Source organism: Theileria parva (assembly GCF_000165365.1).
Source record: "Theileria parva strain Muguga chromosome 4 map unlocalized ctg_529, whole genome shotgun sequence".
In the NCBI taxonomy this organism is placed as follows: Eukaryota; Apicomplexa; class Aconoidasida; order Piroplasmida; family Theileriidae; genus Theileria; species Theileria parva.
Window position 1 is genome coordinate 502881 of NW_876246.1, and position 12571 is coordinate 515451.

The following is a 12571-nucleotide window of genomic DNA, read 5'->3' on the forward strand; positions in this document are numbered from 1 at the left end:
AACAAACTCTTCATACCCTACTTCCTACCATCAAATTCCCTCTATATTTTCACTCAAATTTTAACATACCACTTAAATTTATCAATTTTATCAATTTTAGTAATATTTTTAATGATATATTTTTTTATTTTTGGGAATTTTGTGAAATTTTAATTCTTTCCATTTTCATGTTATTACACAGTTTTTACCTCTAAATTAATAATTTTTGGCTCTAAAAGAGTTTAAATTTACTTGAAATGACATTATCAGTAGATTCAATTACTTCTTCAAATTATGATTCTGGTACTTCATTCCTCTCTCATTAGTGTTCAGCCAATTCAATCACTTCACTACTTGATGAATATAGTCAAAACTCTCTCCTAAACCTCAAATCTAAACGAATTACGCCAACTTCCTCTCCTAAGTTTGTTCTAATCCACTCTCTATGTACTTCTGTTACTACGTGTTATCATATTCATACCCCTGGAATACCTATACCTTAAGTATTTATTACTTATTAGACTACTATTAGTACTATACATATATGTATATACTATACTGCGTATATTTACAGTACTACCTGCTCTAGCTATATAATTAGGTCCCCCTGGGTTGATTATCCAGGCCTTGTCAAGCACATGCTATAATTCAGTGTACACAGCTAATTTTTTTTATTTATGAATTTTCTGATGCTTAACAATGTGAAATCTGTTGGTTGGTGTGGAAATTTGGAATTTTTAAAATTTTCGAATTTTGGCCATTTTGGCCCGGACCCAAAAGTGACATTTGGGTTTTGAAAAAAATGAAAAATTTTCGACTATTTAGAAAATTAAATTAATTAATTCTAACATATTTAGCACATCATTTTAGACATAAAACTACTTAAAATTAGTTCTAAAAGTTGTTTATTAGTGTAGAAAATTTGGGTTCTTTATGTATCCTCAGATACACTTGAGGTGTTATTATACAGTGTTATTTAGCTATAAAACCGAAAATATCTACTAATTACCCTAAAAATAGATAATTTTGGTTTAAATTATTAGTAAATTATTTGAAAATTAGTTTTAAAAGATAGAATTTTAACCTATTAAAAACTAGAACCTTCCCTTAAATTTACAAAATAAATATAAAATTTCTTATTTATAACTTTAGAATACTCTTAAAACTATTATCTAAATATCCACGATTCAATTTTTTAATATACTTTGTACTTATTGCTATAGCTATGTGCTTGACCTGGCCCGGGCAGCCCACTACGGGAGACCTAATTATACCCAGAATATCCAGTATTATGCTATTACTATATACTAATCTTGTGTATTATAGTTTGAATGTGTTATTTGATGGCGGTATAAGGAGTCAGGAGCTCATTGAGTTTTTTGGTGACGATTACGAAGCCAATGCCGAAGTATTTTTTACTCTAATTACCTCAAAATTACTCAAATTACAATCAAATCACAACAGTTTACACATAATTTTCATAGTTTTTAACGCATTTGGTATTTGAGTATTTGTATTCTGATCCTTACGCCAATGCTATTGTCATTACCACAAGTATTTTTTACCATAATATTATTGATCAGATTACTCTCAAAACCCCTACAGACTCTACGAATCTTGCAAATGTTTTCTACGGAAATTTGATGTAATTACACAAAGTTAATAATTTATCAGTTTGCTGAGGATAAAACTAGTGAAGAATTGGAAAAGCTATTGAAACGTGTTTATATAATACCTTGCGTCTCAATATCTGATCTCTTGTGTATACTGGACACTATCGCATACAACGGGTATACACAAGAGAATTCAGATTCACATCTCGGACTCATCACCATTCATATCCTCAGCTCACTCTTCAATGAAACTGATTTCTCCTCAACGAAACGTATCCAACCACTAATTCTCTATTATGTTCAGGAGACAGCACAACTGTTGTGATTAAATTACGTGAAATTGCTCATGAACTTAATTGCTCCATCTTAGTAATATTTCGTAGCAGTTAATTTTGTTCAGGTTTCTAATTTCAAAACTCATCTCACCAACTCCAAAGTATCCAAAACACCACTAATACTATTAACACTATTAATACTATTAACACTATTAATACTATTAACAATATCAACAGTATTAACAATATTAACACTATTAACAAATTAACGGAATAAATATTTGATTAGGAGGAGTTTGATCCGTATTTGGAGACGGATAATGCAGTATTTTCAAAATTGTCCGGTACATGGCATTCAGCTATTGATACCCGGGTAACCCTACAACTAATAATTATGTGTAGATATATTTAACATCATTGAACGCGGATCGATTTGTTAAAATCACAGCACAAGTCATCACAAGCCGACGAATGGCATCTTTTATATTATTTTATACTTTTTCAGGGCTACAATGAAGCCACTATTACTCTCTTTAAAACTCAATAATATACAAATTATAGTGAAATTTATAATATTATACACATACAAATGTTAATGCGATATGCGCTTCCAATTCTCTAGGCAATATTTACACTATAATTTGGTATAGAGTAACTACTGTGTAACTGAGTTAGTGAGTTACGAGTTATTATTTTCTATGGTCCAGTGATTGAAACTTGAAAGGAAGAATAATTCCTTTTCCTGTACCCGCTGTACCTCCACCTCATCCATCATCAATACTACATTACCACCACTACACACCCAACCACACTGCAGTATTATGTACATTATTGTAATAACTAGTAAATGGTATAATTACGAGATAACGGAGTAATTAGAGATAACGGAGTAATTAGAGATAACGGAGTAATTAGAGATAACGGAGTAAGTGGTACGATGAAATTGGTTTTGATGTTTCCTAGTGAGAGTGTTTCATTTGTTGGTATGACCAGAATTGATGTTCTTATTTGATGCGTTATTATCATCGGATATATCTAAAAACACATTACCAAGTATAATAACTAAATAGTAGACTGTATAACTTAGTAAGGATACGTGGCACTGTTGAATTTGTGAGGTATCTTCGTAGGGAGGATAAATCGATTTGTAATAAATTCTATCAGTTTCATCCTCAACAAACGAGTCGAAATTGTCCTAAAACACATTAAATTGTTGAAATTGTTAAAATTAAATTTAGATGTTACCTCTGGAGTAAGGAGTTGTTGGTGGAAGTTCTTTCTTCTGTTAATTCTGCGCTTTAAAATTGATAATTCTTTAGTATATTTCGGACTCTCAAATGATATTTCCAGGCCCTTCTCGTCATATATCATCGGAGCCTCCTTCAATATCTCCAACGCCTCATCCACTGATAAATCTCTCCTTATCCTCACTCTTCCCAGCTTTTTCTTACGAATTACGGCGTCAGGTGGTTGTACGTCAGTTTCCTCTATTGGTACTATTTCAGTACCAGAAACAACATCACTAGGAACTATAGTACTATCCCCAGGTACTACAGCAGTACCATCACTAGGAACTAATTGATTCCTATTTTTGGGTACTAACTGAGTCCTATTTTTGGGTACTAACTGAGTCCTATTTTTGGGTGCTAATTGAGTCCTATTTTTGGGTGCTAATTGAGTAAGTGGTGGTATAAGTGGCAATTTCCTGGGTCTGCCTCTGCGTCTGGGTACTGAGGTTACTTTACTGGAGAAGGTTTGCAGGTAATCTGAGATTCTCCTAAGTTTCGGCGTGTCCTCAGCACTTTTATCAACTAGCCTAAGCTCCACATCGCCGTTCTCCCTGGTCAAAACCAGTGAACTGTCCGGTACCTCATTTCCAAATATTCCCCCCGCAATATTACTCTCAGTGCTACTCCTATCCCGATGTTTATGTTTCCGAGATTTGGATACGCCGGCTAGAAAAACTACTGAAGTACCGTCTGAGATGACGTTTGAGGCCCAGTGTTGACTTGGTGGAAGTCTGGAACGTTTTGGATATCTCACACTCCGAGTCACAGATTCATGACCGTACGGCCAATCACTAGCGTCACTTTCCCTTCTCTTGAATATATACAAACTGTTCAATAAAGAAGAACTATTTATTGATGGTCTTCTATGCCTCGTTCTTCTCATCGGTACCATACTTCTTACCGGCGTTAAATCTCCAGGTGTTATAGCCGGTGTCTTAGTAACAGGTGTTATAGCAGTTCTCGATCTACTAGTCGTAGATCTGCTAGTTCTAGACTTACTTGTAATCCTAGATGGTTCGGTGAAATCTTTGAGATCTGAACCACGTCTTGAGGTTGAGCGTGAGGAACCTTTCCTTACACCTTTCGGTCTACCTCGTGGTCTTTTACCCAAACTCACACCTTTACGGTTTAATTTATACAATACATTACTCGTATCAGTTCTCTTATATGTAGTCAGCTCTTTTCCCCTAGTCATAGTACCAAGGGTAGTGTTAACAGTGTTTAGACCTTTTGCGTTTGTGTTTGTGTTTGAGAGTGATTTGGAGGATTTAGTTGAGCCTTTGGGTCTTCCAACTTTACCAGTTCTCATAGGTTTCGCAGGAATTTCCAGAGTTCTCTCTGATACAATAGTGTCCAGAGTCTCCATGGCATCAGTGTCTACGGGTTTAGAGATGGGTTGAGGTGAAATGTGAGGAGATTGAGGATAAGATTGAGAATCATCGAATAAACTTTCCCTAAAAGGTTCTTGAAAATGACTTGAAAAGTCAGGATTCTCATCCTTATCCTCCAATTCTCTTCCATCAACTGTCCCAACTAGTTCCAGAGGTTTATCCCTTGGTAATTCAGATTCTCTAGATAAACCTCTTATAGTATCAGATTCCCTAGATAAACCTCTTAGAGTATCAGATTCTCTGGATAAACCTCTAGATCTACTCCTAGATGATTGTAGTCTAGGTCTACCCCTGATTCCAGGTTCCCTAGATCTGCCTCTCAATGGTTGTAATTCACTTGTTTTATCCCTTGGTTCCGGTTCTCTGGATCTGCCCCTTGAAACCTGTAGTCCAGGTTTCTCAGTTAGTTCTAATTCTGTCGTCTTACTTGTCAGTTGTACTGGAATCGTGTCTAATTTATTTGAAATTCTGTTAACACTTTGATGTAAAATGTCAACCGTATCCCGTAAATTTTCAAGCCTATTATCAATCCTATTCAAATCCCTAACCTCTCCATACAATCTCTCAGATTGTATCACAGGTTCCAACTGTATTACAGGTTCAGAATGTACCACAGGTTCAGAATGTGTCAAGGGTTCGGATTGTATACCCAAGGATTTAGACCTTGTTAGTCTAGTCTGTGTTAACTGAGCAGACTGTGACAATCCCCTGGTTTGTGTAGATTGAATAGAGTGAGTCTGTGGATGTGACTGTGTAAACTGAGATAATTGTGTTGTTGGTTGTGACTGTGTAAACTGAGAAGATAATGGGAAGGGAGAATCATTTAGCTCAGCATCTTCAGTTGATGTGATCCCGCGATCGAAGAAATCATTTGACGGTTCTTCAGAGGCTGAAAAGAGTCCGAAATCAGAACTATACTGGCTGAAAAATCTAGGAACAATAAACGGCACATCCAACGAATAATTCCTCCGAGCTACCACGTAAAATTTAAACGAATCAAGCTCATCCTAAAAATATTAATAACAATAATATAATAATAATAATATTTAGAGTGGAACTTGTAAGGGTAAGGAGTAATTTTGAGTGATGTAATTGGCGTTTGTTTCAATGTAATATCTCCGGATGGTACTTTGTTCAGGAAAGTGAAGTTCCTGAGATGAAGGTCCATTACTGAAAACTTGCATTAGTAAATTTTACATAACTTTTACATATTAATTTTATATTTATTTACACCCTTAACATTAATTTTAGGGTATAAAATTTTCAATAAAATTACTAATTCAGGTAAACCGGAACCCCAACCATACCACAAACTCAATTTTACACATTCAATCATTAAATTATTAAAACCATTTTTACTAAATATTAAAAATCTTTATTTTATTATTTTTCAATAAAATTACTGATTTTCTCTGGAATTATTTATTTTCACTAAATTTATCAATTTTTACCAAATTCATAAAATTTCACCAACTGAACTAAGATTTATAATATGTATGGGTGGGAAAATATTATTTGGAAGGTTTAACTTACTGTTAATTTCTTTTGGAGTGTTCTGTGAAGTTATAAATTGCTTCATCAATTGGGTCATGGACGTGGTAACAGTTGATTAATTTCGGGATATGATTCCCCAAATCCCTAAAAATATCAATTACTTACGAAGTTACTTTTTGTTTCCCAGCTCAACCAGATTCTCAGCCCTCAAATTCTCACTCCTCGCCAGTATCTCCAACTCCAAACAAAACACCTATACACACCATTTTACCCCTTGTTTACCCCTATTTACCCTTGTCTACCCTTATTTACCCTTATTTACCCTAGTATACTTAGTACTATAATTACAATAGTACAAATATGGTAAATGAGTAATGTTATACGATAGCGGTAACGAGGGAGTCGAATCCGGCGTCATGGAAGAGTTTATCGTTGATGTTTCCAGTGTCCTAAAAGGTTGTAATGAGTTTTAATTACCTTGTCGAAGTAGTTTAAGTGACTTCGTTCCTTCGCTAACGAGACCAAGTTCTTCATATCACACATACTTTCATATTATTGCACAGCTCCTTACCTATATAATATATTAACTAAATCATTAGTGTTAAGTGGCAAATGTGTTAATTACCTGGTGAGAGTAGTGTAAAGAACGGGGAGACAAGTGTTTCTGAAAATGGCTGGAAAAGTTGAAAAATACTTTAAAAGTGTACAATTGAGATTATCAAACAAATATTTACCAACAAGCTTTGTATCAAATATCCCTCCAACAAATATTCTAATTCCAATTAACACAACCATGTCATATATAACTATTGTAGTCTACTGAGTAGGGAGTAACTTTGAAATTTCTTTTGAGATTTGAGTTGGTTTTTCGGGGATTTGAGCGATAAATTTATCATAAATGTGAAGAATATCGAGCATTCCGTTGTGGAAAACAAGTGGAATTCGGTACTCAATTATTGTCCGAATCACCTCATGTAACTGATTCGACCTGTTCCTCTTCATTATATAACCGCCAGAATTATAATAACGATCCCCTAACCTCTTAAAATCCATCCTATCCAATATTTACACAGCTAACATCTTAGTAATCGGGTGAAATTATAATATTAGGTAAAATTATTAGGTAATATTATATTAGGTAAAATTATATCAATTTCATCCAAAAGTGGGCTTAAGATTGAAAATTTCGCCATAAATAACCAAACTAACTAATCAACAGTAAATAAATGGTATAGAAGTGGTAAAAATGAGGAAACGGGATTGATAATACCCTTGATCGATCCATTTATCTAGGCTGAATCCGTTATCTCTGAGCCATTTCATACTCTCATTAAGAAAAATCGTGTTTGTAATCTGGAACAAATTGGATACTGAGTGGAAAAAACTTCGGAAGAAAGTGTATAAAAGCTGTAGGGATATAATTGCCAGAGTTCTTGCTCAGAATTTTGCGAATTCATAGCTAAACAGAAGCCGATTTGTACTATAGACAGATTTACACAGTTATTTATTACACAAGGCGTATTCCTCCACGTCATCTTTTAGTGATAATAAATAATCATCCAATGTTCGAATCGACTTAGATTTCGGATTTATTCCACTAAACTCTAAACAACACAAATTAATAATAATAATAATAATAAAAATAAAATCAATTGTTGTAAAATAAATTGTTATAAAATAGATTGTATGAATGATAAGATTGGATGATTTACCGCAATCGATGACGATGAATTTGGAATTTGGAATTTTGTCAAGGATGGAATCGAGATCAGAATTCTGAGACTCAGATCCATCCATAATATTTTATACTGACAAATTATTAACACAGTAAAAAATATTCTAATTACTAAACAAAGTAATAAAAATTTATAAAATTTAAAGGAAAAAAATTAATAAATAATAAAAAAGAATTAAAATTTAGAAAATATTTTTAAAAAATATCAACTAGGTGGAATCCAGACTTGAGATCACACACTGGCACAGAACATTGAGAAAACTCGTCACACTAAAGTAAATAAAATAATTTACCAAATAAAATTTAAAAGAAGCTCAAATGAAGTAATTATAAAGCTGCTTAATTATTCCATTGGAATCATCAACACAAACAAAATTTTAGTCTTAAATGTTATAAAAATTGTTGAAAAATAATTAATAAAATAATTTAAAAATTGATAAAAACTGAGGGAATAAAAATTTTAGGTTAGAATGTGTTAAATGAGACTCCGGCACGACAATGTGAAGCTGTGAAAGGGTGTTGAAAAGTGTTGGAATCCAATTCCTGGCGAAGGGATAAATATATAAAAATATGTAAAAATAATTTTTTTGTGCGAGTGTGGGAATAATAAAGTTGAGTTTAGGGTGTGGAATGAGAATGGTGTGGAGTTGTGGACACATTGAATTCTCGTGACCAGACACAAGAAATAGGAATTGGTATGGTTTGATTAAGTGTCGGCGTTTGTATTTTTATGATTTTTAGGGTTCGGACCCACACAATTGGCGTAGAAGGTAGCAGTTCCAACCCCATTACAACATAAGATTTAACACTCTATCTCCCTAGTCTGCCTTTACTGGCCATTTTAGTTATTTATTTCAGTGTTGTGATGTCTTTTCTTGATATTTCCTCCCAGGTACTTGATTATGTTTCTTTAACGTTTGGCGGATCATATGCACATTTCTGATTCCTCATTCACCTCAGATTACTATTAGTATAGAATCTCACAAATTTAATCAACCTGGCCCTTTTGTTACTCTACACAAAATGACTTCATTCTAATACTCCCTCACCCCTTTGTATATTAGCCAATGTTAACCTTCCTGTAATATATTTTATAACCAAGATTTATCAACAAATCTTAAACAATTTTAACCAAAACAACCAAATTTTTACACTAATTTATCATTATTCGTCATAATTTATCAAAATTTAAACGGAATTTAGTAGAATTTAAAAGGAATTTAATAGAATTTAAACGGAATTTAAATTTAATGAAATTTTTATGATTCCTAGGGAAATTTGTTAGTTTATTCCAAGTTGTTGTATATTTTGTTTTTGTGGAGTTTTTCATAAATTTGGCCCTTTGCAAGATTTGTTTACTCTGAAAATGTCTACAGCAAACTTCTACAATGATGAATCATTCAACCTTTTCAATTCCAACGGTATGAAATTATTAATTTAATCCTTTTCAGACTACAAATCCGACACTCTAGATTTCACACAACTCAATTACTCTTACCTCAATCTCGATCTGTATCCTAATACACTCTCCCCAATTTAACCATACTATTTACCATACTATTTACCTACTATTTACCTACTATTTACCATACTATACTATTTACTATACTATAATATAATAATGATTAGTGACGGATTTGGCGGATATAATGCGATGGATTACTTACCTTCTCAGTACGATTCAGCACACTATGAGTCCTCACAGTATGACCCAACTCAACCCTACGATACACAACATTACGACAATCAACACTACGAGTCCTCACACTATGACACTGCAAACTATGACACATCACACTATGACACTACTCACTACGATAACCAACACTACGACAGCCAACATTACGATTCTGGACACTATGACAGTCAACAATATGATGGCCACTATATGAGTCCGCATTTGGATGTGTTGACGGAGCCTGTGAAGCCATTTCATACGGATTACGTTAACTGTGAATCATTTTCAACTAGATACACCGATGGTTCATTTGAGGAGTGTCCCCAGGGGCTTGGGTATAGCATGGATTCACTTACGGAATCCATGTTAAAGCAGTTGGATACGCCGAGATTAATCCCAACGGAGTCTGACGTGCCGGATAGTTTAAAGTTAAGTTCACTGGATCCGATGGTGCGACGTCTGTATGACACTTGCGTGAGTTTAAACTCGGACACTGACTCGTCACCGGACATAAATGGCATGAAGAAGGACAGATTACGTGGGAGAAGAGGTCGACGTAGGCCTGAGAAGGGCGTAACACCAGTTCGGACCTTTACACCTCGAAGTCCTCCTTTAAAGGCAAAGCCAAGACCGGTGACAAGACCAAGTTTCAGCGGTTTAAACTACGCTTGGCTTAAGGATTCGTTTTTTAACTGTCAAATTCTTGGCAACGTGGCAGCAATAGCTCAGGATCAGACGGGTTGCAGAATGCTGCAGCGGCAACTTGAATGCAGTGACACAGCCTTCACCTCAGCAGTTTTACGCGAGGTTTTGGATAATTTGTTTCTCCTCATGACTGATCCGTTTGGGAATTATTTATGCCAGAAGCTGATGAGTGTGTGTGATGCTGGCCAGCTGGGCGATATCATCACAGGCTGTGAGACGCAGTTTATACCAATTTGCCTCAACATGCACGGGACAAGAGCTATTCAGAAGTTAATTGAAGTAGTTTCAGGCAATAACGTTAACAGGATTACGGCCATTTTATCAGCCGGAGTCGTGGAACTGATAAATGACCTGAACGGCAACCACGTGATCCAAAAGTGTCTAGTAGCCTTAAGTAGTGACGACTGTGAGTTTATTTACAGAGCAATGAATGAGCACTGTGTTGGATTAGCGACACATCGACACGGCTGCTGTGTCATGCAAAGATGCATTGACGCAGCAAGTCCAACCCAGCGTGCAAAACTAGTAGACACCATTGCCGCCAAAACCTTGGAATTAGTAGAAGATGCGTATGGTAACTATGTGATTCAATATGTGCTACGTCTCCGTGATGACGCAGTTAATGCTAGAATTGTCTCACTGCTTTGTGAGGATCTCACGAAATTCTCTAAACACAAGTTCAGCTCCAACGTGGTGGAACGCTGTCTTATCTTTTGCCCCTCGTCGGTGAGGAGTAATTTAGTTTCCAGGTTCCTCAACCTGCCGTTCTCTGTGTTACACGATTTGATCTTGGACCCCTTTGGCAACTACGTGATTCAGCGAGTTTTAAACGTGGCGCAGCCCGACGAACTCGCACACCTGCTGGATATCATACAACCGCACCTCGAGGAACTGAAACTCGTCTCTTCCGGAAAACGCATCGCCGCTAAAATCTCACGCAAGTCATCCTCTCTCGAGAATTCTTTGACCGGTTCCGTAACCACTGGTGGGAGTGTTGCCACTGTCAGTTCTGTTGGCACTTGTTTGACCGGTAGTGTCGGTACCGTGAGTTCTGTTGGTAGTGTAAACTCTGTAACCAGTGTTGGTACCGTAAGTTCAGTTGGTAGTGTGAGTTCAGTTGGTAGCGTGGGTTCAGTTGGCAGTAGTGGTGTGAGTGTTAGTTCTGTAAGTAGTGTTGGTACAATTGGTTCAGTTGTTGCAGACGGATTTACAGTGGAATCAATCAACTCTTCATGTCCAAACACCGTCAACAGTATCAACACTGTCAACACTACGAACTCTATCACCGCAAACACTGTGAACCCTATCCCTACTGTCAATACGGTTACTACGGTCGACTCTGCGAATTCTGATACGCAGGATTATAGCATGTGCCCTGGAAATTTGGGCAACGATTACCCGTCCCTGTACAGTGTTGAGGCTGATACTGAGACTATCAGCTCCAAGGGTAATTTGACCCAGGGCACCTACAGCCAAGTCATACACCGCCTCAAAAGCAGCAAAGACTACATACTCAACCTGATTACCAAAGATACCGGTTACAATAATAATAATAGAGTTGACAGACTTGACAATAATACAGCTGACAATAATAATAGAGTTGACAATAATAGAACTAACAATACGGTTGAGAATAATACGGGTGACACTGGTGATACGGTTGAGAATGATAAGGTTGACAATGGAGATGCGGTTAACGTGGTTAAGGATGGTGTGATTGAGAGTTGGGGTAAGTTTGAGGAGTTGAGTATGGAGTTTCCGAGTTTGGGTCCGGAGAAGTTTGAGGACGATCCTCTGGTGAGAGACTTTTGCGGCATTTTCAGCACCGGGTACGACGAACAATACAAACAATCTTATAAAATTTGGTCCAATCTATGATCCACTCCCATTCTCTCACAAATATTTCACAATTTTACAATTAAAAATTTTACAATTAAAAAATTTACAATTAAAAATTTTACAATTAAAAATTTTACAATGTGAATAATTTTACGCCTGATTATAATGTGAATAATTTTGCAATTAATTTACTTGATTACAATGTGAAGAATTTTTTGCAGCGTAATTTCATTTTTAAAGTATTTTTTCATTTTGTTTCTTTTCGAACTTTTCAGTTCTCTTGTTTTAAACCATTCGTTGGTTCTTTTTAAAGATTTTTAGTTGTTTTAACCATTCTGTTCGTTTTAAAGAATTTGTTTCAAGTGGTGGGCAATGTCATACAGCTGACATTTGTGGATTTAACACGGGAATAACATTGAGATTTTTACATGACACTGGAAGTTTACTACTGTTTAGAAACCTTTAAATACACTTACAATTTAAACATGAAACACCTATTCCACACCTTTGGATACATAAACATTTGGATACTCTAATTTTTTAAACATCCACATTATACACTATTTAATATAC

At 35.5% G+C, this 12571-nt stretch overlaps 5 protein-coding genes across 5 annotated transcripts; 2 read left to right on the forward strand and 3 right to left on the reverse strand.

Annotated features, from left to right (window-relative positions):
* Positions 1-43: 43 nt before the first annotated feature.
* On the forward strand, positions 44-2414 carry TpMuguga_04g00259 (uncharacterized protein; the record flags this gene model as incomplete). Its single annotated transcript, XM_061305952.1, has 11 exons — positions 44-282; positions 313-403; positions 1306-1387; positions 1464-1533; positions 1563-1624; positions 1654-1864; positions 1897-1961; positions 1993-2028; positions 2157-2240; positions 2270-2341; positions 2373-2414. Exons 1-11 carry the CDS (start codon positions 237-239, stop codon positions 2412-2414), a joined length of 861 nt encoding a protein of 286 aa, XP_061161119.1. The 5' UTR covers positions 44-236.
* A 28-nt stretch (positions 2415-2442) lies between these two features.
* On the reverse strand, positions 2443-5731 carry TpMuguga_04g00260 (uncharacterized protein; the record flags this gene model as incomplete). The annotated part of the gene is made up of 6 exons (XM_758802.2): positions 2443-2485; positions 2551-2678; positions 2804-2902; positions 2964-3062; positions 3113-5554; positions 5606-5731. 6 exons carry the CDS (start codon positions 5729-5731, stop codon positions 2443-2445), a joined length of 2937 nt encoding a protein of 978 aa, XP_763895.2.
* A 314-nt stretch (positions 5732-6045) lies between these two features.
* TpMuguga_04g00261 (CAF1 family ribonuclease family protein) lies at positions 6046-7645 on the reverse strand. Its single transcript, XM_061305953.1, has 10 exons — positions 7553-7645; positions 7427-7521; positions 7312-7394; positions 6877-7095; positions 6736-6813; positions 6667-6705; positions 6519-6585; positions 6425-6490; positions 6215-6294; positions 6046-6185 (listed from the first exon to the last, which is right to left on the reverse strand). The coding sequence occupies exons 2-10, from the start codon at positions 7496-7498 to the stop codon at positions 6083-6085; spliced, it is 807 nt and encodes a 268-aa protein (XP_061161120.1). The 5' UTR covers positions 7499-7521; positions 7553-7645; the 3' UTR covers positions 6046-6082.
* Positions 7646-7985: 340 nt separating this feature from the next.
* Positions 7986-8435, reverse strand: TpMuguga_04g00262 (uncharacterized protein; the record flags this gene model as incomplete). Its single annotated transcript, XM_758804.1, has 2 exons — positions 7986-8046; positions 8221-8435. The coding sequence occupies 2 exons, from the start codon at positions 8433-8435 to the stop codon at positions 7986-7988; spliced, it is 276 nt and encodes a 91-aa protein (XP_763897.1).
* A 149-nt stretch (positions 8436-8584) lies between these two features.
* On the forward strand, positions 8585-12549 carry TpMuguga_04g00263 (uncharacterized protein). The gene is made up of 3 exons (XM_758805.2): positions 8585-9197; positions 9228-9288; positions 9406-12549. Exons 1-3 carry the CDS (start codon positions 9143-9145, stop codon positions 12035-12037), a joined length of 2748 nt encoding a protein of 915 aa, XP_763898.1. The 5' UTR covers positions 8585-9142; the 3' UTR covers positions 12038-12549.
* Positions 12550-12571: the final 22 nt, after the last annotated feature.

Bases quoted from the DNA above. Each gene is read 5' to 3' on its own strand.
- TpMuguga_04g00261 (XM_061305953.1), bottom strand. From the start codon at position 7,498: ATGAATTCGCAAAATTCTGAGCAAGAACTCTGGCAATTATATCCCTAC. The intron at 6,706-6,735 runs GTATTTTTCAAC...AGCCATTTTCAG, and splicing joins CTCAATTGTACACTTTTAAA to AAACACTTGTCTCCCCGTTC. The intron at 6,491-6,518 runs GTAATTAAAACT...ACAACCTTTTAG, and splicing joins ACTTAAACTACTTCGACAAG to GACACTGGAAACATCAACGA.
- TpMuguga_04g00263 (XM_758805.2), top strand. From the start codon at position 9,143: ATGTCTACAGCAAACTTCTACAATGATGAATCATTCAACCTTTTCAAT. The intron at 9,198-9,227 runs GTATGAAATTAT...AATCCTTTTCAG, and splicing joins CAACCTTTTCAATTCCAACG to ACTACAAATCCGACACTCTA. The intron at 9,289-9,405 runs GTATCCTAATAC...AATAATGATTAG, and splicing joins TCTTACCTCAATCTCGATCT to TGACGGATTTGGCGGATATA.